This window comes from Ornithorhynchus anatinus, chromosome 10 (assembly GCF_004115215.2).
Source record: "Ornithorhynchus anatinus isolate Pmale09 chromosome 10, mOrnAna1.pri.v4, whole genome shotgun sequence".
NCBI lineage: Eukaryota > Metazoa > Chordata > Mammalia > Monotremata > Ornithorhynchidae > Ornithorhynchus > Ornithorhynchus anatinus.
Window position 1 is genome coordinate 56,231,078 of NC_041737.1, and position 23,664 is coordinate 56,254,741.

At 57.6% G+C, this 23,664-nt stretch overlaps 2 protein-coding genes across 2 annotated transcripts; both read right to left on the reverse strand.

Annotated features, from left to right (window-relative positions):
* Window positions 1-419: 419 nt before the first annotated feature.
* Window positions 420-3,326, reverse strand: AQP5 (aquaporin 5). The gene is made up of 4 exons (XM_029073951.1): window positions 2,964-3,326; window positions 2,042-2,206; window positions 1,768-1,851; window positions 420-931 (listed from the first exon to the last, which is right to left on the reverse strand). Exons 1-4 carry the CDS (start codon window positions 3,324-3,326, stop codon window positions 734-736), a joined length of 810 nt encoding a protein of 269 aa, XP_028929784.1. The 3' UTR covers window positions 420-733.
* An 11,375-nt stretch (window positions 3,327-14,701) lies between these two features.
* AQP2 (aquaporin 2) lies at window positions 14,702-22,933 on the reverse strand. Its single transcript, XM_001518343.3, has 4 exons — window positions 22,522-22,933; window positions 17,352-17,516; window positions 16,428-16,508; window positions 14,702-15,547 (listed from the first exon to the last, which is right to left on the reverse strand). The coding sequence occupies exons 1-4, from the start codon at window positions 22,879-22,881 to the stop codon at window positions 15,338-15,340; spliced, it is 816 nt and encodes a 271-aa protein (XP_001518393.2). The 5' UTR covers window positions 22,882-22,933; the 3' UTR covers window positions 14,702-15,337.
* Window positions 22,934-23,664: the final 731 nt, after the last annotated feature.

Sequence of the window (23,664 nt, forward strand, 5' to 3'; positions counted from 1 at the left end):
GATAGACAACAGGAGAGAATGATTGTCAATGGTTTATTAGAACCGGGGACAACACCCTGCCCCTCTCCCCACCTCCCCACTGTCCCTCACCCACCCGCCCCCCGCAGCTCCAGTCCTCGGTTAAAAATAAATAAGGTGCAGTCCAATACAAACCCAGGCTGGAGGCCGGGGGGATGGGCAGGAGTCTTCCCGTTGGGGGGGGCGTCTGACCCTGCCAAAGTGGGTTTGGGGAAGGGGACGGCAGAATCCCTTGATGCTGCCTCAGGAGTGGGGGGGGCGGCCTAGGTGGGGCCGACCAGGATGGGATGGAGGTGACGGCCCGGGCCCAAGCTCAAAGCCCGAACTTCGAGCTCAGCTATGGTCAGGTCCTGGAGTCCCCCCGCCCCTCCCCCTTCATGCCCCCCACCTTTCCCCTCCATTCCTGGGGTCTGGGCAATGGCGTTTGGGGGTCGGGGGAGACAGAGCCCAACATCAGCTCCTAAATCCCTGAGCTGCCCCGACTATTCCTATAGCGTACTCTCCTAAGCGCTCGGTACAGTGCTCTGCACACAGTAAGCGTTCAGTAAATACACCCCGGGCCTGTCTGACCCCTCTGACCTATGACCTCGGACGGCGGCCCCAGGGCCTGCCCGATTCCCCCCGGGATGCCCCGGTTTTTGGTGGCTTCCTTCGTTCCCGTTTTCCGGGGGGGCTTCGGAGGGCAGCGCCTCCTCCCCGGGGGTCCCCTGGGCCATCACTGGCAGGTCAGCTCCATGGTCTTTTTCCGCTCCTCCCTCTGGTCCTCCCGCTGCTCTTCCCAGTCCTCTTCGGGCTCGTAGGAGCCCTTGACGATGGCCACGCGGTCCTCCAGGCTCAGCGAGTTGGGAAACAGCAGGTAGAAATAGAACAAGGCAGCCAGGGCCGCCCCAACGATGGGACCCACCCAGAACACCTGGGGGACACCGAGAGAGCACGTCACGGGGGTCGGCGACCCCCAGCCCACCCCTTCGGCCTCCCGGAGACCCTCCTCCTTCTCCCCTCCTCCCCACTCCCTTTCTTTTCCTCCCCTCTGGTTGCCTCTTCATCTTTCTCCCACTCCTACTCCCTAATAATATTAATAATGGTGGCATTTGTTAAGTGCTTACTATGTGCCAGGCACTGTACCAAGCGCCGGGGTGGATAAAAGCAAATCGGGTTGGACACAGTCTCTGTCCCCTGTGGTGCTCAGAGTCTCGATCCTCATTTTACACATGAGGGAACTGAGGCACAGAGAAGTGAAGTGACTTGTATTTGCATTTAGTACAGTGCTCTGCACGCAGGAACCCCTCAATAAGTACGATTGATAGATCAATCCTTCTCCTCCCCTACCCTTTTGCTCCCTTCTCCCCTGCTCTCCTTCCCTCTTCCTATTTTTCCCTTTCCTCCTGCTCCTTCTCCCCTCTCCTACTCCCCTACCTTTCTCTTCTCCCCTCTTGTTTCCCTCACTTCCCTCGGCCGTCCCCACCTCCCTCTGCTCCCCTAATAATAATAATTATGGTATTCGTTAAGCACTTATTAGGTATCATATACTGTTCTGAGCTCTGGGATAGATACAAGCTAATCAGGTAGGACACAGTCCCTATCCCACAAGAGGCTCACACTCTTGATCCCAGAGAAGTGAAGTGACTTGCCCAAGGTCACGCAACAGACGAGTGGCAGAGGCGGCATTAGAACCCACGACCTCTGACTCCCAAGCCCGTGCTCTTGCCGCTAAACCCAGCCGCTCCCCTTCCCTCCAGCGCTGCTTACCCAATGCGCGGTGCTGAAGCGCTTCATGATGACGGCCGGCCCCAAGGAGCGGGCGGGATTCATGGAACAGCCTGTGAAGTAGATCTATGCAGCAAGAGGGATTCGAGTGAGCAGGCAAGGTGGAGTGAGGGGGAGAGGGTGGGGGGCTTCTGCTCCCCTCCCCTCCGGCCATCGCCCCCGCTCCCACTGCAGACCCCCAAGGAGAAGTCGGGCCTGCGTCTCCAGCGGGGAGGGAGGCCCCGAGGCTCAGCAAGGAGGCAGACACCCAGCTTACCCCGACCAGATGACCCAGGGTGACGGAGAGGCCGATGGACAGGGCCGGAGAGCCCAGGGGCGCGGACCGCCGGCTGTCCGTGGAGGAGAAGATGCAGAGGGCCAGCTGGAATGTCAAGATCATCTCTACCACGACGGCCTGGCCCAATGACGTGTTGTTGTTGAGCTGGGGGGGGGAGGAGGGGAAGTTGACGTGGGGGCGGTCAGCAAGGGGTGGTGGACCCCAGCACAGGTCAGGAGCGGGAGAACGAAGGATGGGGAGTGGGGGTCTCCCCCCGTGCCCTGTGTCCTCTCCCCTTAAATCTCTGGCCCAAGGGCCTGGCTCCAACTCTGACCTTGTCCCTGTGCCATCTCTGACCCATCCCTCTCCCTATCCCTGGCCCGGGTGCCAATCCTGGCCCCAATCCTGCCCCTTCCTCTGTCCCGGGCCCGGCCCGGTCCTGTTTCCAGCCCACCCCGTCCCAACCCCAACCGCATTTCCCAGGCTGAGCTCCGTCCCAAGGAATCTGTTTTCCCGACCACCTCCCGAAGCATCTCAAATTCTAAACCCCCGGGACTTGGGCACGGGGGCAGGTAGCAGGATAAGGAGCAGGGGTGTACCGGAGGGGGAGGAGGCTACGGCTGCTTGAATCTGGGCTATCGTGGGCTGGTGAGGGAGGCGGGGGGGTCCCCAAATCCACCCCACTACCCTGGTCTGTCTTCCCCAGGCCGGGGAGAGAAGCTCAACCACCCAAGGCCTCTTGTCCCCATTTAAGAGCTTGGGAAAACCAAGGCCCACACGTGAAAAGAGGTTCAAACTGGAGGGAAGTGAGAGAGAGAGAGGAGGCCCTCTGCTCCCCGCCCAACCCCTGGGACCCCAGGATCTTCTTCTGCGGCTCCAGGACCCCCGCTTCTCTCTCCCCCTCCGGGACCCCCGGACTCACAGAGTTGACGGCGAGGTTCCCGCGGGCATTGACAGGAGTGACGCCGTAGAGGATCCCGGCCCCGACGATGGCCCCCACCAGCTGGGCGGCCACGTAGAAGAGGGCCCGCAGCAGCGAGATCTGGTTCCCCAGGAGCAGGGCGATGCTGATGGCCGGGTTGACGTGGGCTCCGCTGACCGGGCCCAGGGCCTGCACCAGCGTGCCGATGGCCAGCCCGAAGGCCAACGAGATCTGCAGGATGCTGGGCAGCGCCGACGGCCACTTGAGGGCTGAGCCCAGGCCGAAGAAGACGAAGATGGCGGTGGCCAGGAACTCGGAGAAGACGGCTCTGAGGAAGGCCAGGGAACACACCTCCTTCCTCATGGTGGTGGCTGGGGGGCCGGGGGAGCCGGCGGGGGAGGGGGGACGACCTGGGGTCTGCCCGCTGTTCTCCGCTCTTTGCTCTCCCACCTCCTGCTCCTTCTCTGAGTCTCCTGGGCGGCGCTGGGCCGGGGTGCGGGATGTACAGATATATAGGGCGCGGTGAGCGGGGGCGGAGTTAGTGGATTCCTCCCCCCAGGGGCCTCGAAGGTTTCCCGGCTCCTGTCCCGTTCTCACCCGGTTCCCCCACTTTTCCGCTGGTCCTGGCCTTGTGACTCCGGCCTCCCCAGGGGAGGTGGGGGGAGACAGGTGTCGGGGACCCCCTGGATCCCAGCCTCACACCAGGTAATAATGATGGTATTTGTTAACAATAATAATGATGATCGTAATGCCTCACCCCAGGTTCCTAGGGGGAAGAGGAGACCCTCCCATCCGCAACCAATCCGGCTCGGGCGCCCGACCCAGGGGGGCACCCGGGGGTCCAGGGGCACGTGTCCGGCTCGGGGGGCGAGTGGCGCCGCCGGGCACCGGGGCTGCCCCCAGGGGTGGCAGGGGAGGAGCTGGTGAGGCCCCTGCGGGTGTTTTTCCACCAGGGCCGCGGGGGGTGGGGTCGGGGGCTGCCACCCTGGCAGGTTGGGAGGTTCGGGCGCCGGGCCCGCTGACTGCCCTGGCAGGCCGCCCTGCCTTGCGCTCCGCTGGGTAAATAGGCCCCTTTGTCCCGAGCGGGGAGACCAGAGGGGGTGGGAGAAGGGGCCCCTTCCCTGCATCCCCCTCCCCCCCGATGCCAGTCCAGACCCTGCTCCCAGTCCAGGGAGTCCCTAGGGTTGGCTGGACGCCGGGGGTCCCCCATCTACTCCAGCATCCCCCCAGATTTCTCTGGGGACCCGGGCTGGGCCCTGCCTTTCTCTAGGCCTCAGTTTCCCCATCCGGAGCCTGGACGGTGCCCCTAGGGCGGGGAGGGGCTGCGGCAGCTGCTTTGATGTTGTTTTGGGGAGGCGGGGTCTCTGAGGAGAGGAAAGGAAAGGAAAGGTGGGCCGAGGGTGGGGGAGGGCGGGATGTTTGGGATTTTTTTCCCCCTGGCCTCTCCCCGCCTGAGCTCTGGACTGGGCGTTCGGTCGGGTCCGGGCCCTTCGCTGACCCTCTGCCCTCTCCAGCTTCGGTCTCTCCACTCTCTGGGAGTCTGGTCTCCCTGCCTCCACCGCTCATCACTGCCTCCCCGCCTCAGTTTCCCTCCCTGGTTCGGGAGGGCATTCCCAGGCCTCTGGCGGCCCTCGGGGAGGGCTCTGCGATGTTGGAGAGAGTGGCTGGGGGTGGGGGTTAGGGCGAGGTGCAGGGGAGGGGCTTCTGCCCTGAATCTGAATCCGAATCCAAACCTCCCTGGCCCCGAGTCGGACCCTCTACCTCCAGCTGTAGGAGCTGAGCTCTCCCCCTCTCCTCCAACAGTAAGGCCTCCAGAAACCCCCCACCCCGGGCCTTGATTTCCCCGGAGTCGCTCCCCCTTTGCGGTCTCCCTTGAATCCCACAACCCCTCCCGAGAGTCGGGGAAGGGCATCAGGGACTGGGGTCACTCCCCATTTTGCAGAAACGGGAGGAAGCAACAGAGGCCCAGAGAGTCAGGTCAGGTGCGAAGGTCACGCACCAGGCCGGTGGCAGAGAGGGGGAAAAGCAGCTGCCCGGGTCCGGCCCTGGCAGACCAGGCCTTGGCGTCTCCTTTCGCAGACCCCCAACCCTTCAAGCTCCTGGGGGTGCCCTGGGGGGGAGACTGGTTGAGGTGTGTGTGTTTGAGGGCGCGGGGAGGGGGGCAGTTCCTGGATCATCTCCTGCCCCGGGAGCGATGAGGGGGTGGGGGTGGAGGAGCCTTGTTCGGCGTGGCAGACCTATCCGCCAAAGGAAACAAAAGACGATGAAACCCGGTTATTGTTCCTGCCACCCCCGCACTTCCTCTGCCCCACCTCCCCTTCGTTGCCTCCCCCCGCCCCACTCCCAGGAACTGCGCCTCAAAGCCCCCTTCCTCCAAGAAGCCCCCCTCCTCTGGCTTCCCCTCGTAATAATAATGATTGAGGTATTTGTTAAATGTATGTGCCAGGCACTGTACTAAGCGCCGGAGTAATCGTAATAATAATGATGGGACTCTTAGGCACCTACTATGTGCCCAGCTTGTTCTCGGCGCCGGGGTAGGTACGAGCTAATCGGGTTGGACACAGTCTCTGGCCCCCCCCATAGGGCTCACAATCTTAATCCCCGTTTTACAGATGAGGCCCAGAGAGGTGAAGTGACTTGTCCAAGGTCACGTAGACTCGTGGCAGAGCGGGGATTAGAACCCAGCTCCTTCTGGCTGCCGGGCCTGGGCTCTATCCACTAAGCCGTGCTGCTTCTCCAGCATTGGAATAACAAAATCACGTCCCACCTGAGGTTCAAAGTCTAAGTAGGAGGGAGAACAGGTATTGAATCCCCAGAGTGAGGGAGCTGAGGCACAGAGAAATGAAGTCACTTGCCCAAGGTCACACAGCAGACCAGTGCTGGAGCTGGGATTAGAACCCAGGGCCGCCGACTCCCATGATGGGGGGGTCTCTCCACTGGGCCACACTCTCCTACGTTTGTGGAAGAAGAAGCAGAGTGGCTCAGTGGAAAAAGCACGGGTTTGGGAGTCCGAGGTCGTGGGTTTGAATCCTGGCTCCGCCGCTTGTCAGCTGTGTGACTGTGGGCAAGTCACTTAACTTCTCTGGGCCTCAGTTACCTCATCTGTAAAATGGGGATGAAGACTGTGAGCCTCACGGGGGACAACCTGATTACCCTGTATCTCCCCCAGCGCTTAGAACAGTGCTCTGCACATAGTAAGCACTTAACAAATGTCAACACTATTATTATTATTATTATTAAATGATAAGTTATGAGAAGCGGCGTGATCTAGTGGATAGAGCACGGGCCTGGGAGTCAGAGGACCTGGGTTCCAATCCCACTGCACCGCTTGTCTGCTGTGTCACCTTGGGCAAGTCACTTAACTTCTCTGCGCCTCAGTTACCTCATCTGCAAATGGAGAATAAGAATGTGAGCCCTTATGTGGCACAGGGACCGTATCAAACCTGATTATCTTGCATCTACCCCAGTGCTTAGAACATGCCTGGAACATAGTAAGCACTCAACACATGCCATTATTATTATTATTATTATTATTAATGACAATAATTTTTAAAATCTGGGGAGAGAGGAAAGAGGACCGGGTCACTCTGCTCAGACACTTGTTTGGAGCACCTTCCCTCCTTCCAGGCCCTGGGGAAGCACCCCTTCTCCCAGACACAGGCCCAGAGAGGTCAAGCAACTTCCCAAGGTCACACGGCAAGGGCGGAGAGGGACGCTTGGAGAGTTGGGAACAGGGAGGGAAAGAGAAGGGAGGGGAGGATGGGGTGACAGCTCTCTCTTCCCTCTCTCTCTGAGAGGCTATCTCCCAGAGATCTCTGTGGCCCAGGGCTCCCTGCACCCCGCCCAGCTGGCTCTCCCTCCCAGCCCCAAGGGAGCACTGGTTTGCCCGGCACTTGGCTCCCGGGTGAGGAAGGAGAGGCACGGGGCGGTGGGCAGGCCCTGGTTTCCATCCACGCCCTTCCAGCCGCCTGGGTGGGAAGAGGAGAAGGGAGTCAGGAATCCCAGCCCTTGGTTCCGCCTGGCCCGGCGCCATATTCTCCTTCGGGAACATCTCCCGGATCAGCTCCTCCCTCGCCATTCCCAAAGCAGCAGCCAGTGCCCGCTCCACGCCGGCCTCTCTACCTCCAGGCCCTCCTCCACTGGGAGGCCTGGTTCCCTTGCTCTGACCTGTCTCCCCCGCTTCTGGGGGGAAGATGCCCCCCCAAAACACACACACCTAGACTGAGCCCCTTCCTCTACCCCAAACCACGTCCTTCCCCTCTTTCCCGCTGCAAACAAACCCACCTCCTGCAACCTCGTAGAGAAGCAGCGTGGCTCAGTGGAAAGAGCCTGGGCTTGGGAGTCAGGGGTCATGGGTTCGAATGCCGGCTCTGCCACTTGTCATCTGTGTGACCTTGGGCAAGTTACTTCACTTCTCTGGGCCTCAGTGACCTCATCTGTAAAATGCGGATGAAGACTGTGAGCCTCACGTGGGACAACCTGATTACCCTGTGTCTACCCCGGCGCTTAGAACAGTGCTCTGCACATAGTAAGCGCTTAACAAATACCAACATTATTATTATTATTATTGCGGGCAGGGAATGTGTCTGTTGTTTTATCATACTCTCCCAAGTGCTTAATACGGTGCTCTGCACTCCGTAAACGCTCAATAAATACGATTGAATGAATGAATGAACCCCGGATGGACTCTTATTGAATCGATTGAATGAATGAATGGAATGTGACTATTATATTATACTCTCCCAAGCGCTTAGTACAGTGCTCTGCACACAGTAAGAGCTCAAGAAATTCGATTGAATGAATGAATGAACCCCTGCTGGACTCTTATCTTTCCCCGGACTCCTAAGAAGTGTCAGGGTGCGTGAGTTTGTGTGTTTGTAATAATACTAATAATGATGGTATTTGTTAAACGTTTACTATGTGCCAAGCACTGTTCTAAGCACCAGGGTAGATACGCGGTAATCAGGTTGACCCCGTGTGGCTCACTGTCTTTAATCCCCATTTTACAGATGAGGGAACTGAGGCAGAGAGAAGCTAAGTGACTGGCCCAAGGTCACACAGCAGGCAAATGGCGGAGGCGGAATTAGAACCCGCGTCCTCTGACTCCCAAGCCCGTGCTCTTTCCTCTAAGCCGTAAATGACATGTTGATGTGTTTGTGGGAGTGTATTCTTATGCACTGTTTATAGCTTTTGTTATTTGCATTTTGTGTTTAGTGTGTGTGAGAGAAAGAGGTCAGTAAGTCAGTCATATTTATTGAGTGCTTACTGTGTGCAGAGCACTGTACTAAGCGCTTGGAAGAGTACAATATAACAGCCACATTCCTGCCCACAACGACCTCACAGTCGACTGACTGTGGCTTAGCGGAAAGAGCACGGGCTTGGGAGTCAGAGGTCGTGGGTTCTGATCTCACCTCCACCACTTGTCAGCTGTGTGACTTTGAGCCGGTCACTTAACTTCTCTGTGTCTCAATTCCCTCATCTGTAAAATGGGGATTAAGACTGTGAGCCCCATGTGAGACAACCTAATTACCTTGTATCTACCCCAGTACGGAGAACGGTGCTTGGCACATAGTAAGCGCTTTAACAAATGCCAGGATTATTATTATTACTGATGTATTAGTAATTCTGATGATTGACTCTCAGAGGGTCTCATTGACCTCAGCCTCTGACCCCTTATCCTCACTTTGCCCTTGGTGCCCCCTCCCCAGGACGCCAGGGCATCTCTGCCCCTCTGATGCCTACCCCACTTTTTATGGTATTTGTTAAGCGCTTACTGTGTGCCAGACACTGGGATAGATGTAAGCTAATCAGGATGGACACAGTCCCTGTCCCACGTGAGGCTCACAGTCTCAATCCCCATTTTACAGATGAGGGAAGTGAAGCCCAGCGAAGTAAAGTGACCTGCCCAAGGTCACACAGCAGACAAGCAGCAGATCCGGAATTAGAACCCATGACCCTGTGACTCCCAGCCACTAGGCCATGCTGCTTCGTCCTTCTGACTCCCAGGCCAATGCTTTATCCTCCAGTCAGTCAGTCAGTCGTATTTACTGAGAGCTGTGCGCAGAGCACTGTACTAAACGCTTGGGAGAGGTCAATATAACAATGAACAGACACATTCCCTGCCTACAACGGGCTTACAGTCTAGGCCGCACTGCTTCTCTTTGACCAGCTCCTTCTCTCTGGCCGACCCCGGAGACGGAACTGGGTCTGGGGTCTGGAGGAGTCCTGCAGGTGCCGTGTCCTTGCCCTTGCCAGCCTGTCAGCGGGCAGAGGCGTTGTGTGTCAGCCCGGTTCTGCCCGGCCCTGGGGCCTCGGGCCCCGCCCTCTCTCATCATCCACCATTAATTAGGTGGCAACTCACACTCCACCCACCATCATGCCACTCTGAGGTCTGATTGACCTCCTCGTGCCCCTTGTCTCCCCCCCAGCCGTGGCCCTGGGTCCCGGAAGAGTCCTGAATCAAGTGACTTTGGACTCACTTTGACCCTGGCTGTCTACACAGCAAGGTAAGCGCCGAGGATATTTCCTGGCCCCCTTGAGGGAGCGTGAAACCCTAACTGGAAGGGAAAAGGCCTGGTGGGGGCCGGTGGTGTTGAAAACCTTTCCATCTGTACTCAGTGCTTGGGATGTAGCTAGACGGGAAGAGCCGATCCAGAGGGTCTGAGTTGTTGGCGGTGTTTGCCTCTGGTGATGGATGCTGCTCTTGGCATAGGGAGGAGGGAAGGGCGAGAGGAGCTGAAGGAGCTGTAATTTATTTATTTATATTAATGTCTGTCTCCCCCTCTAGACCGTCGGCTCGTGGTGGGCAGGGAACACCCTCCCTCCTCGAAATCGGACGGACAATGACTCTCTTCGCATTCAAAGCCTTCTTGAAGGCCCATCTCCTCCAGCCCACCCTTTCTCTTCTCCCACTCCCTTCTGCGCCGCCCTGACTCGCTCCCTTTAATCGTCCCCCCTCCCGGCCCCACAACACTTATATATCATTTATTTATTTCTATTAATGTCTGGCTCCCCCTCTAGACTGTAAACTCTTTGTGGGTAGGAAATGTGCCTGTTTATTGTTGTAGTGTACTCTCCCAAGCGTTTAGTACAGTGCTCTGCACACGGTAAGCGCTCAATAAATATGATTGAACGGAATGTGTCTGCTATACTGTACTCTCCCAAGCGCTTAGTACGGTACCCTGTGCGCAGTAAGCTCTCAATCGGTAGGATTTATCGACTGATGAGGAGCAGGAGGCAGGGGGAGGAGAAGTCCTATAAATCTATTGATTTATATTAATGTCTGTCTCCCCCTCTAGACGGTGAGCTCGTCGCGGGCAGGAATGCGTCTCTTTGTTGTTACACTGTACTCTCCCAAGCGCTTAGTACAGTGCTTTGTGCACAGTAAGTGCTCAGCAAATACAACTGAATGAATAAATGACTAATCTGAATCCTCGGATAACTGAGTGTGGGGGTTCCCTGGAGGGAGGAGGGAGAGGGTGAGGAAGGTGGCTGGAAGAGGGGGGAACTCGGAATGAATCCGTGCTGCCCACCTTCCTGGGCGTGGAGGGGGCAGGGATGGTGCTGTCAGAGGAGGCTGGAGAGCCCAACGGGGGGTGTGGCTGGGCTGGACCCCTGCCCGGCCGCAACGTGGGGGAGGCCAAGGGGGCGAGGGCCAGGTCCAGCCCTGCCCAGAGCCGTGGGGAATCTTGGGACTGCGAACATCCCTGCTCAGGTTGCCATCCACCTCCCACTGCTGCTCTTTTTTTGGTATTTTGTTAAGCACTTCCTACGTGCCAGGCACTGTTCTAAGCGCTGGGGATGATACGAGGTAATCCGGTTGGACAGAGTCCCTGTTCCAGATGGGGCTCACCATCTTAATCCCTATTTTACAGATGAGGGGACTGAAACACAGAGAAGTGAAGTGACTCACCCAAGGTCACCCAGCAGACAAGCAGCAGAGCAGGGATTAGAACCCACGACCTCTGACTCCCAAGCCTGTACTCTTGCCACTGGGCTATGCTGCTTCTCCAATTTACCCTTTTGGTGCTGGAGCCTGCCAGTCTGCTATTCACCTCCTCCTTCTCCACAGGTCTTTCCTTCTCCTTCTCCTCCCACCCAGGTCCATCTTCCTCCTCCCCAACAGTCAGCGAGGCTCAGTGGAAAGAGCCCGGGCTTGGGAGTCTGAGGTCGTGGGTTCTAATCCCAGCTCCGCCACTTGTCAGCTGTGTGACTTTGGGCAAATCACTTAACTTCTCTGTGCCTCAGTTGCCTCATCTGTAAAATAGAGATTAAGACTATGAGCCCCCACGTGGGACAACCTGATGACCTTGTATCCCCCTCCCCCGCCCACACACAGCGCTTAGAACGGTGCTTGGCACATAGTAAGCACTTAACAAATACCTTTATTATTATTATTCTTCTCCTCCTTCCTTCTCCTTCTCCCTTATAACTCTAGCATCCTCTTCCTCCACCCCGGGTCTGTCCTCCTCCTCCTCCTCTTCTTAGCCAACTTTTCTGCTCTCCTTCTACCCCCATAACTGTCTTCCTCCTCCTGTTCCTCAGGTCTGTCCTCCTCCTTCTCCTCCTACCCAGGTCTTTCCTTCTCCTCCTCCTCCTCTTCCTCTTCCTCTTCCCCGACAAGTTTCTTCTCCTCCTTCTCCCCCATAACTCTGTCTTCCTCCTCCTCCCACCCTTGTCCATCCTCCTCCTCCCCAACAGTTATCTTCCTTCTCCTCCTTCCTCCTCTTTCTTCCTCTTAACTCTAGCATCCTCTTACTCCTCCTCCTCCTCTTCTTCCCCAACAAGTCTGCTCTCCTCCTTCTCCCCCATAATTCTGCCTCCCTCCTCCTCTCACTCAGGTCTGTCTTCCTCCTCCTTCCACCCAGGTCTTACCTCTTCCTCCTCTTCCTCCCCCTTTCCCAGGTTTGTCCTCCTCTTCCTCCTCCCCGCCCAGATCTCTCCTCCTCCTCTTCCCCAACAAGTCTGCTCTCCTCCTTCTCCCCCATAACTCTGGCTTCCGCCTCCTCCCACACAGGTCTGTCCTTCTCTTCCCATCCAGGTCTTTCCTCCTTCTCCTCTTCCTCTTTCTCCTCCCCAACAGATCTGTTCTTCTCCTTCTCCCCATTAATCTGTATCCTCTTCCTCCTCCTCCCCAGCAGGTCTGATCTCCTTCACCCCCAAAAGTCTGCCCTCCTCCTCCTCCCCCTTCTGCCACCCAAGTCTGTCCCCCTCCTTTTTCTCCTCCTCAACAGATCTGTTCTCCTTCTCCCCATTAATCTGTATCCTCTTCCTCCTCCCCAGCAGGTCTGATCTCCTCCTTCCCCCTCAAAAGTCTGCCCTCCTCCTCCTCCTCCTCCCCCTTCTCCCACCCAAGTCTATCCCCCTCCTCTTCCTCCTCCCCAACAGGTTCTGTTCTCCTCCTCCTCCCCATAAGTCTTATCTTCCTCTTGTTCCTCCACAACAAGTCTGTCTTCCTCCTCCTCACCATCTCTTCTGGTCGTATGCGCTCTCTTCAACCCCCACATGGACCTGGAACCCTCCGAATCACCTCAATACGGAGCTTTGCCCAGGGGGAGCGAACTAGGAGTATGGGGGAGACACAATTTCTGCCTCCTTAGGGCTGTCATTCTGAAGGGGGGGGAGACAGTGGACACACACACTCCCATTGTGCTGAGCAATGGGGGAAGGGAAAAGGGTGGAGAAGACATGGTTCCTGCCCTCTTGGGCTGCCATTATTAGAGGGTAAGACAGGGAACACACAGACATGAACTTGAGGCGTTCCCCCGGCTCAGGTGAATCACTCAATCAATCAATGGTATTTATTGAGTGCTTGTTGGGTGCAGAGCACCATACTAAGTAATTGGGAGAGTAGCGTGGCGTAGTGGATAGAGCAGGAGCCTGGGAGTCAGAAGGTCATGGGTTCTAATCCTGGCTCCGCCACTAGTCTGCTGGGTGACCTGGGGCAAATCACTTCACTTCTCTGTTGCCTCAGTTACACCATCTGGAAAATGGGGATTGAGACTGTGAGCCCCAAGTGGAAGAGGGACTGTGCCCCGTCTGATTTGCTTCTATCCACCCCCGTGCTTAGTTTCTGGCACATAGTAAGTGCTTAACAAATACCATAATGATTATTTTTATTATTATACAACAGAGTTGGTAGACATGTTCCCTGCCCTTGAAGCAATTCCAATCTGAAGGATTGTCACAACATTTCCACCTTCAGATTGGGTGGCTGCGGAAGCTGGGAGACTGAGAAGGTGTGGGGACCTCACTAGTTCCATTCAGGGAAGGCTGCCTGGAAGAGGTGAGGTTCAGTCATTCGATCGATAATATTTTCTGAGTCTCTACCGTGTGCAGACCCCTGTACCGGCCTCTTAGGAGGGGAGAATGATGTTTGCAGGCACAATCCCTGCCTTCAAGGAGCAAACCGTCTAGTAGGGGAGAGGGATACTGAAGAAAATTATAGATATGATGGAAGAAATAGAGAATGTAAGACATGTGGATAATTGCCACGGGAGGTTGTGGACGCTTAACTTATGAAGTGCAGAAGTGTCGAAGTGGCAGTTGGAGGGATGTGATGAGATACGAGATAATTTGGGGAACACTTCCTGGAGAAGCTGTGATTTTAGTAAGGCTCCGAGGACGGGGAGAGCAGTGGATTTGCCGGATGTGAAGGTGTAGGTTGTTACAGGCAGGAGGGAGTGGGAAGTCGGTGGTGAAAGAGACGAGAATGAGGTCCAATGGCTTGAGGGGAGCAGAGAACGTGAGCTGAGGGATGGTGGAAGAGGAGCGAGGATAGGAGGGAGGGAGGGAGCTGATTGAGCGCCCCAGAGCTGATGGGGAGTTGGGGTCTCTGCTTGATGCGCAGAGGGCCGGATGGACACTGGAGGATCTGTGAAGAGGGGAAGTAGAGAGGCCTAGTGAAAAGTTCCCGCGCCTGGGATTCAGAGGACTTGGGTTCCAATTCCGGGTCCACCACTTGTCTGCTGTGTGACCTGGGGCAAGTCACTTCACTTCTCTGTGCCTCAGTTACCTCACCTGTAAAGTAGGGATTAAGGGTGTGAGCCCCATGTGGGACATGGACTGTATCCAGCCTGATTATCTTGTATCTACCCCGATCCTTAGTACGGTGCCTGGGACGTACTAAGTGCTCAACAAATACCATTGGAAAAAAAAGGGGGGGGGGGGGAGACGTGTGAGCCTGCGAAAACTACCCTCTCATCCCCACCCTGGACAGCAGGATCCAGGGACCCTCTCCCTCCCTCCCATTTATCCCCGGACTTGGCGGAGGCTGGAGGGCCCGGTCTGGGGAGCAGGCTGGAGGAGGCTGAGGGGCAGGAAGCAGGAGGTGAGGTTGCCATGGTGCCAGGGGCTGTGTGTGTGTGTGTGTGTGTGTGTATATGTGTAGGGCAGGGTTGGTGTGAGTCGCTTCCCTCTCCAGGAGGTGTCGGGTGGCATTAAACAAAGGGCAGCCTGCATGGGCACAGGGGAGGGGGCTCCCGCCGGGCACAAAGCAGCTTTGTTTTTCTGGCTGCGGCGGCTCGGCCGCTGGGGGTGGGGGCCTGGAAGGGGCAGGCCGAGATGGGGGCGGTCCAGAAGGGGCTTGGGGCCCCACCGTCCGGGGCAGACCCGAGTGGGGAAACTGAGGCCACTAGTATCCCCTTTCATCTACTGAGCGACCCCCTCCCTCCATTCCCAGTGGCCCCATCCCCCAACCCCCCAGAATGAGGCCAAGTCGGAAGAAAGTGGGGAGAGGCTATGATTGTCCAGGGCCGTTTTATTGGGGGAGCGGGGCTCCGGAGGGGACAAGGAGGGGCTGCAGGAATTATGGGGTGGGGGGAAGGCAGATGGGGGGCCCTGAAGCCTCGTCTCACCAACTCACACACACAATACACACACTCACAGCAGACACACACACACACGTAGGCAGTCCCACCCAACCCGGCAGCCCCCCTTCCTTCCCTCAGACCCCCAGCCCTCGGCAGACCCTACCCCTCGCTCTTGTCACCGGGTCCCCGAAGGCCTCGGCCCATCGGCCGCCGCTCCACAAAGGAGCCGGATCCCCCTAGACTCCGGCCACAACCGGGCGCCCACCTCCCTTCCCCTCCCTGCCCCTGCCCCTCTCTCCTGCCCCTCCCGGCGGTGGGCATTCTCAGAGTCAGAGCCAGGCTTCCAGGGTGGTCTCTTAGTAAGAGGGGCATTTCTGCACTCCCACTCTCTTCCCCCTCTTGAGCGGCTTGCCGGGAAGCAGCAAGTTTATCCTGTAAAAGGGGGCCGACATTTTGGACATGGGGGACCGGGAAAAGGAGAGGGAGAAGCAGGGGGAAGGTGATCTCTGAGCCTCCCAGGGGCTCCTCGTGGGGTACCAGGGGGTGTTTCGGGGGGGTAGATCATCAGACTTTGTTCCCCCGAGGCAGGGTCTGGGGCGAGTGGAGCTCCACCGACTGGCGTCTCCGGGCCTCCCTCTCCTCCCAGTCCACGTCCGGCTCCAACCCCTTGAGCGTGGCCAGGCGCTCGGACAGGCTCAGGGCGTGCGGGAACAGGAGGTAGTTGTAGATGAGGGAGCCCAGGATGGCCCCCACCAGCGGCCCGATCCAGAAGACCTGGCGGGGGGAGAGGGTGCCCGGTTGGAGGGGGGAGAAGGGACGAGGGAGGGTCTCACAGCACAAGTCCCCCTCTCACTGGGGCCCAGCCCCGCTCCCTGGTAACATTATCCCAGCAGGCCTCTTGCCCTGACCGCAGGGACGTGTGCCTGGAGGATTCTGACTGGTCCCTAATAATTTCGGTATGGGTTAAGCGCTTATTAGAGGATGAGCAGTGTACTAAACGCTGGGGTAGATTCAAGATAATCAGGCTCCTAGTTGGGGCTCGCAGCAGGAGGGAGAACAAGTCATGGATCCCCATTTTGTAGATGAGGGAACTGAGGCACAGAAGAGCTAAGTGAGTTGCCCAAGATCACCCAGAAGATGCGTGGGAAAGCTGGCGTGTCTGCTGTGTCACCTTGGGCAAGTCACTTCACATCTGGTGGCCTCAGTTCCCTCATCTGTAAAATGGGGATTGAGAGGGTGAGGCCACGTGGGACAGGACCGTTTCCAACTTGAACAACTTCTATCTACCCCAGCGCTTAGAATAATGATAATGGTATTTGTTAAGCGCTATGTGCCAAGCACTGTTCTAAGCATGCTTAGCACGTAGTAAGCGCTTAACAAGTACCATAATTATTACTACTAGCACCCAAGCCCTCTGAGTCCCAGGCCTGGACTCTTTCCGCTAGGCCACACTGCCTTCCCATGCCCCCTGCCTCCCCCCTCCACCCCCACCATGCCAGGTTGATCTTTCTCCACATCCCCCAGTGGGAGGTGGACACCAGGGGGTCATGGGGGGTGGGATTCAGAATAGGGAGACTGGGTAGGGGAGTCTGATCCGGGGTGGGAGCAGGGATGAAGGGGATGAGGGGAGGGGTGGACTGGTGGCTGGCTTTACCCAGTGATCGTCAAACTTGCCCACGATGACAGCCGGCGCCAGGGAGCGGGCAGGGTTCATGGAACAGCCGGTGTAGTGGATCTGGGCGGGTGAGGGAAGAGAAGGGAAATCAGCACGGTTGGAAGGGGGTGGGGGGGAGCAGGACTGGAGAGGGGTCTCCAGTCGGAGCTCGGCCTCGACCTCGTTGGGCGACGTGGAGGGGGAGGGTGGGGGAGAGGCAGAGGAAGGGCAGAAGGGGGTGGATGAGCTGAATCTACCTCCAGAAGGTGGCCCAAGACCACGGAGAAACTGATGGAGAGGGTGGGGGTTGGGAGGGAGCAGCGTGGCCTAATGGATAGAGCAAGGCCCGGGAGCCAAAAGGTCATAGGTTCTAATCCTGGCTCTGCAGTTGTCTGCTGTGTGACTTTGGGCAAGTCACTTCACTTCTCTGGGCCTCAGAGAAAAAGGGGAGGAGGAGAACAGGAGGGGACAGGCCATCATCTAGTAATAATAATAATAATAGCGGTATTTGTTAAGCGTTTACTCTGTGCCAGGCACCGTACTAAGCGCTGAGACGGATGCAAGCAAATCAGATTGGACCCAGTTCCTGTCCCACATGGGGCTCACAGTCTCAATCCCCATTTTCCAGATGAGGGAACTGAGGCCCGGAGAAGATAAGAGCCTTGCCCAGGGTCACGCAGCAGATAAGTGGCAGAGCCGGGATTAGAACCCAAGTCCTTCTGACTCCCAGGCCCGTGATCTATCCATTAGGCCAAGCTGCTCCTCTACCTCCAGCAGGTGGTTGAGGACCAAAGAGAAGAGGATGGAGAGGGATGGTGAGGGCAGGGGACGGGAGGGGGAGGGATGGGGATGGGACGGGGCGAGGGGAGAAGGGGAAGGGGGAGGAGGAGGGAGGGCAGGAAGGACCCGATGGTCCAGACTTACCCCCAACAAGTGGCCGAGGACCACGGAGAAGCCGATGGAGAGGGCGGGGGAGCCCAAGGTGTCGCCGCGCTGCTCGTCGGTGGAGGCGAAGACGCAGAGGACGAGTTGCAGCGTCAGGAACAGCTCCACTGTGACCGCCTGTCCCGACGTCGTGTTATTGCTCAGCTGTGGGATGGGTGGAGAGGGGGGCTCAGTAGGAGGTGGTCAGGCGGGGAAGGGGCTCAGCATCTCTTTCCGTCCCCTCCCCGCTCCCGGGGGGGCACCCGATGCCACAGCGACCGGGCGCCGCACGACCCAGACCTTATTAGGGAAGCAGCATGGCATAATAGATAGAGCCCGGGCCCGGGAGTCAGAAGGTCATGGGTTCTAACCCCACCTCCGCCACTTGTCTGCTGGGCAAGTCACTTCACTTCTCTGGGCCTCAGTTACCTCATCTGGAAAATGGGGATTGAGACTGTGAGCCCCACACGGGTCAGGGACTGTGTCCTTCTTGATTTGCCGGTATCCACCTCAGCGCTTAGTACGGTGCCTGGCGCATACTAAGCGCTTTACAAGCACCATCATTATTATTGTTATTATTTGCAACCAATTCACAAGTGGGTCTCCGGGGAGGTTGGTGAGCCGGCCTGCAGGCCCGGGGCTCGTCCCGTTGTCCTGCCATCAGGGTTTTGGAAAAAGGGGCTTGGGGGAGTGTGTCGCAGGGAGTGGGGCAGCCTTCCCTTGAGGGGCCTTCAGCCCCTACCATCCCGCCACTCTGCCCCCCTTCCCCACATCCCCTTCCCCACATCCCCACCCTGCGTCCCCTCCCCGTGCCCCAGCCCAACGCCAGGTTGGCCGAGGGCGAGGAAACAGAGTGGGAGGGAAATTTCCTAGCAGAGGCACACCTGTTCCCGGACCGGGTTTCCCTTTGGTTCGTGACCGGGAGCTCACTCTGCCCCCCAGCCCGGCCCGGAGGCTGGCGCCTGGTGCCAATCGCTCCCCTCCCCACAGGACTTCCCTCCCCACCTCCCCTTCCCTCCCAGGACCTCCCTGCCCCCCGCATGGTTCAGTGGATAGGCCCGGGAGTCAGAATGACCTGAGTTCTAATCCCGGCTTCGCCACACGTCTGCGGTGTGACTTTGGGCGAGTCACTTAACTTCTTGGTGCCTCAGTTACCTCATCTGTAAAATGGGGATTAAGAGTGTGAGCCCCACGAGGGACAGGGACTGTGTCCAACCTGATCAATTTGTATCATCCCTGGCACTTAGAACGGTGCTGGGCACATAGTAAGTGCTTAATAAGTACCGTAACTGTGATTATTGTTCCCCTCCCTCCGCCCCATTTCAGGACCTACTCCACAGACCTCTCTTCCCACCCAGGACCTCCCCTCATCCTTCCCCTCCCTCTCCTGCTTTCCAAGACCTCTCCAAACACAACATCTCTTCCCTCTCCTTCCTGCCCCTTCCCTCCACCACCACTCTCCCCTCCTTCCCCAGCAGCGTGGCTTAGTGGAAAGAGCCTGGGCTTGGGAGTCAGAGGTCATGAGTTCGAATCCCGGCTCCGCCACTCGTCTGCTGTGTGACTGTGGGCAAGTCATTTCACTTCCTCTGGGCCTCAGTGACCCCATCTGTAAAATGGGGATGAAGACAGTGAGCCTCCCGTGGGACAACCTGATGACCCTGTATCTCCCCCAGCGCTTAGAACAGTGCTCTGCACATAGTCAGCGCTTAACAAATACCAACATTATTATTAACATTATTATTATTCCTTCCAGAAACTCCCTCCCCACCTTCTCCTTCCTTCCAGGACCTCCCCCCCCCGACCTTTTCCTTCCTCCCTACCTTCCGGGACTTTCCCCACACACCTTTTCTTCCCTCCCCTCCCCTCGGACCTCCCTCTCCTCTCTCCCCAATCCTTCCCTACTTCCCAGGGTCTTTCTCCCCTCCCTCTCCTCCCTCTCTCGCTACGGTCCTCTAGACTGTAAGTTGCTTGATTGAAAAGCAGCATGGCTTAGTGGATAGAGCATGGGCCTGGGAGTCAGAAGGTCATGGGTTCTAATCCTTGTCCACTTCTTGTCTGCTGTGTGACCTTGGACAAATCGCTTCACGTCTCTGGGCCTGTTGCCTCATGTGTAAAACGGGGATTGAGACTGTGACCCCACCTGGGACAGGGACTGCGTCCAACCTGATTTGCTGGTATTCATCCCAGCGCTTAGTACAGTGCCTGGCACATAGTAAATGCTTCACCAATACCATTATTATGACTATTATTGGCCGGAAATGTGTCTGTTATATCGTACTCTTCCCAGTGCTTAGTAGAGTGTTCTGCGTACAGTAAGCGCTCAGTAAATGCAATTGACTAATCGACTGCCTGACTCTTCTCCCCGTGCGGCTGTTGATCCGCTTTCACTCCGGCAGACAACCAAGACAGTGCTGACACTCATATCTGCCCCCTCACTCGCTGCAGTGCTTGGTACAGAGTAAGCGCTCAATAAATGCCATCGCTCACCCACTCTTTGGCCGGGGTTTGGGGGCTTCGGAGAGGTCCGGCGGGCTTCCATCAGATCACCCGGCTGAGTCTCCCAAGAACCAGGGAGCCGAAGCAGCCAACCCATCCATCCCCCCGCCTCCGAGCAGGACCGTCTGCCCTGAGGCCCATGTCTCATCGGCCCGGATCCTTGGGAAATCTCTTTTGGACCTGGGTTCTTTCCCATCATCTTGAGCCGGTAGACCCTTGCGGGCAGGGAGTGTGTCTACTAACTCAGTTGTATTGGACTCTCCCAAGAATTTAGTACAGTGCTGCGCACACAGTAAGCACCCAGTAAATACCACTGACTGATCTCGAAGCTAAAAGATTAGGACTAAGTCATTTCCTGGCCCCTCTCTCCCACCCCATCCACCACACCCTCCTTCCTCTCCCTTCTCCAATCCACGGACGTGGCTGGGAAAGGCAGAAAGGTGGGGTGAGGATGGGGGGCGTTGGGGGGCTTTGATGGCTCAGAGAATTTGAGACCCGAGTGCTCTGACCCCCAGCTGTCTCTTCTCCGGGCCGTGTGGCGGGGCTGGCGGTGGACGCGGGGTGGGTCGGGACTAGGTCACCCCGAGGAAAGAATGAACCCGGGCAGGAGTTCCCACCGAGGGAGGGAGGAGAATCGAACCGTGAAATTGGCTGCCTCCATGTCAGGATCCAGTGGAATGGGATGGTTGGCCCAGGGCTGGCTCCACCCCTCCTGTTCCCCATTCCTGCTCACCCCAACCCACCCCGCACCCTCACCGACCACTTTCCTCCCCTCCTTCAGCAGCTCCCGGGAAACACTTCCTCCTCCGGGGAGCCTTCCCAGGGTAGCCCCACTGGAGTTTGATCTCCCTCCCTGGCCGGCACCACCCTTTGTCTCAGGGATAGTGACTCTGGGGGTGGGGTGGGGGGTCTCCAGTGCCTGCGTGGGTCGGGATCTCTATAGATCTGGGATGGCCTGTGTCTCTGACCCTGGAGCTGGGTGTGTATGTGTGTGTATATATGCAGGTACGTGTGTCTGGAGAAGAGGAGACTGAGGAGTGTGTGTGTGTGTGTGTGTGTGTATTCATTCAGTAGTATTTATTGAGCGCTTACTATGTGCAGAGCACTGTACTAAGCGCTTGGAATGGACAAATCGGTAACAGATACAGTCCCTGCCCTTTGTCTGCTGTTTGACCCTGGGCAAGCCACTTAACTTCTCTGGGCCTCAGTCACCTCATCTGGAAAATGGGGATGAAGACTATGAGCCCCATGTGGGACAACCTGATTACCTTGTATCTACCCCAGCGCCTAGAACAGTGCTTGGCACAGAGCGCTTAACAAATACCATAATTATTATTATTACCATCATTTGGAGAAGAGGAGGCTGAGGTGTGTGTGTGTCGGGAGAAAAGGAGGCTGAGGGGTGTATGTGTTTGTGTGTGTGTGTGTGGAGAAGAAGAGGCTGAGGGAACCCTGGCATTCATAATCCCTGCCTCCCCAACTATCTGCTCCAGACCCTAGTGGCAGCCACCTTGGGACTCTGACCCAGAGCATCCAAGCCTCAGATCTGTTGTCTCTTCCACCCCTGCCTGACCCTTCTCACACCTGTCCATTTTCTTGCCCCTTCAAACCCGCCCAACCCACAAAGTCCCATGCCACAGGGAACAGCGGCCACCTGTCCAGTCCCCACAGGGTTCGGGGGGGGGGGGTTTGGCTCTCTGCTCTGGGGGTCCCAAGGGAGCAAATGGGGAAATGGGCTTGGGCGGCAGCAAGAGAAAGTTGCCATTGTTTTTATGAGATGTTCTTCCCCTTGACTCTATTTATTGCCATTGTTCTCGTCTGCCCGTCTCCCCCGATTAGACTGTAAGCCCGTCAAAGGGCAGGGACTGTCTCTACCTGTTGCCGATTTGTACATTCCAAGCGCTTAGTACAGCGCTCTGCACATAGTAAGCGCTCAAGAAATACTATTGAATGAATGAATGAATGAAAGGTTAGATCTACAGAAGAACTTCCAGACTGGCAGGGAGAGGCAGACCTGGGTTGGAAGATTGTGGGAGGGACATGAGGTGTGAGCGGATGTTGGGGTTCTTTATACCTTTAGAGAAAACAAAATAGGGGCCCAGAGAAGTTTGGATGGACAAACGTAGGCTGGGCCACTGGGGGAAGAGTCAGAGATGGAGAGGGGAGAGTTAGAGGTTGGATGGTCTATGTTGGGTGACTGGAGGGACAGTCAGAGATGGAAAGAGGAGAGTCAGGGGTGTCGGATGGTCCATGTTGTGTCAAAAGAGGAAAGTCAGGGATGGAGAGGGGAGAGTCAGGGATGAAGAGGGGAGAGTCTGAGACATTAGCTTGTCCTTCCCTGGTTACGGGGACGGGTGTCGATCAGTCAGTCAATCGTATTTATTGAGTGCTTACCATGTGCAGCTCACTATAGTAAGCACTTGGGAGAGTACAATATAACAATATAACGGATGCATTCCCTGCCCACGGCAAGCTTACAGTCTAGTGGGGGAGACAGACGTTTATATCAATAAAGAAATGACAGATTTGGACATAAGTGCTGTAGGGCTGCGATGGGGGAATCAATAAATGGAACAGGTCAGGGTGACGCGGAAGGGAGTGGGAGAAGAGGAAAAGAGAGCTCAGTCAGGAAGAGATGGTCAGTTTACTTATCCCACCCCGGCCGGCCACTCACCTTGTTGATGGCCAGGTTTCCACGGATGTCCGGCGGGGTGAGCTGGTGGAGCAGGGCGGCTCCGGCCACGGCCCCCAGCAGCTGGGCGGCCACGTAGCAGGCGGCTCGCAGGACGGAGACGCGGCAGCCCACCAGGCAGGCCACGGTCACGGCCGGGTTGATGTGGGCGCCGCTCACGTGGCCCAGGGCCTGCACCAGCGTGCCGATGGCCAGCCCGAAGGCCAGCGCGATCTGCGGCACGCTGGGCAGGGCCAACGGCCAGTCCAGGGCCGAACCCAGCCCGAAGAAGACGAAGAGGAGGGTGGCCAGGAACTCGGCCAGGACCGCGCGGGAGAAGGCGACCGACCGGAGCTCCCACATGGCGGGGGCGGCCGGGGGGCCGGGGGCGGCCCACGGGGCGGCGGGGGGCGGCCCGGAGAGCTCAGGTACGCGGGGTGGCAATCACGGCCAGGGCGGGGGCGACTGGACTTTATAACCACCGCAGCGCGCCCGATGACGTGAAGCAGGCTGACCCTATCTCCACATCGGCCCCAGCCTTCACAGCTGGCCTGGCGTCCACCCCCCATTAACCCCGCTCTGATGTGTCCCCTCCCACCTCCCGCCTCGTACCCAAGCCGGCTGACCCCAGCCGACCCCCCCGCCCGGCTCAGACCCACCCTCCCGCTGTCTAACCCAAATCCCTCTCGCTGCCCAAGTCATGGGGCCGAGTACACCCATCCTCCCCCAGCTCGGCCGAAAGACACCGATTCTTTCCAGTTACCCCAGAAGGGAGGCGGGCGGACGGACGGGCCGCCGTCCCGCCCCCGGGACTCAGAAGCGGGGGAATGGATACGTTGACCACCAACAGGCCCTAGCTCCCCCCAAAACACCAGCGCTCCTTGTCCCCTCCCCTACTCGGTCAGGTGAGCCCCAGCCTCCACGTCCCCTCTGAACCTCGGTGTGGCCAGACCACGGGGTGCAGGGCATACCTACTGGCCAGCGAGCTGTGCCGCCCAAGATTCCCAGATAACCCAGCTCCTCTTGGAAGCACCGATCCCGGTCGGGCCTCCTCTACCTGCTTCGTGGCCCCGGTCGGCCCAGCCCCACCTCTCGATCCCAGCACCCCCCGGCTCTCTGGTTCCCCAGACCCCACTCCTTACCCCT

Coding starts and splice junctions, on each gene's coding strand:
- AQP5 (XM_029073951.1), bottom strand. CDS start 3,326: ATGAGGAAGGAGGTGTGTTCCCTGGCCTTCCTCAGAGCCGTCTTCTCC. Junction 1,852..2,041: donor CCCTGGGTCATCTGGTCGGG/GTAAGCTGGGTG, acceptor CTTGCTGCATAG/ATCTACTTCACAGGCTGTTC. Junction 932..1,767: donor GCTTCAGCACCGCGCATTGG/GTAAGCAGCGCT, acceptor GGTGTCCCCCAG/GTGTTCTGGGTGGGTCCCAT.
- AQP2 (XM_001518343.3), bottom strand. CDS start 22,881: ATGTGGGAGCTCCGGTCGGTCGCCTTCTCCCGCGCGGTCCTGGCCGAG. Junction 16,509..17,351: donor TCCTCGGCCACTTGTTGGGG/GTAAGTCTGGAC, acceptor TCACCCGCCCAG/ATCCACTACACCGGCTGTTC. Junction 15,548..16,427: donor GCAAGTTTGACGATCACTGG/GTAAAGCCAGCC, acceptor TCCCCCCGCCAG/GTCTTCTGGATCGGGCCGCT.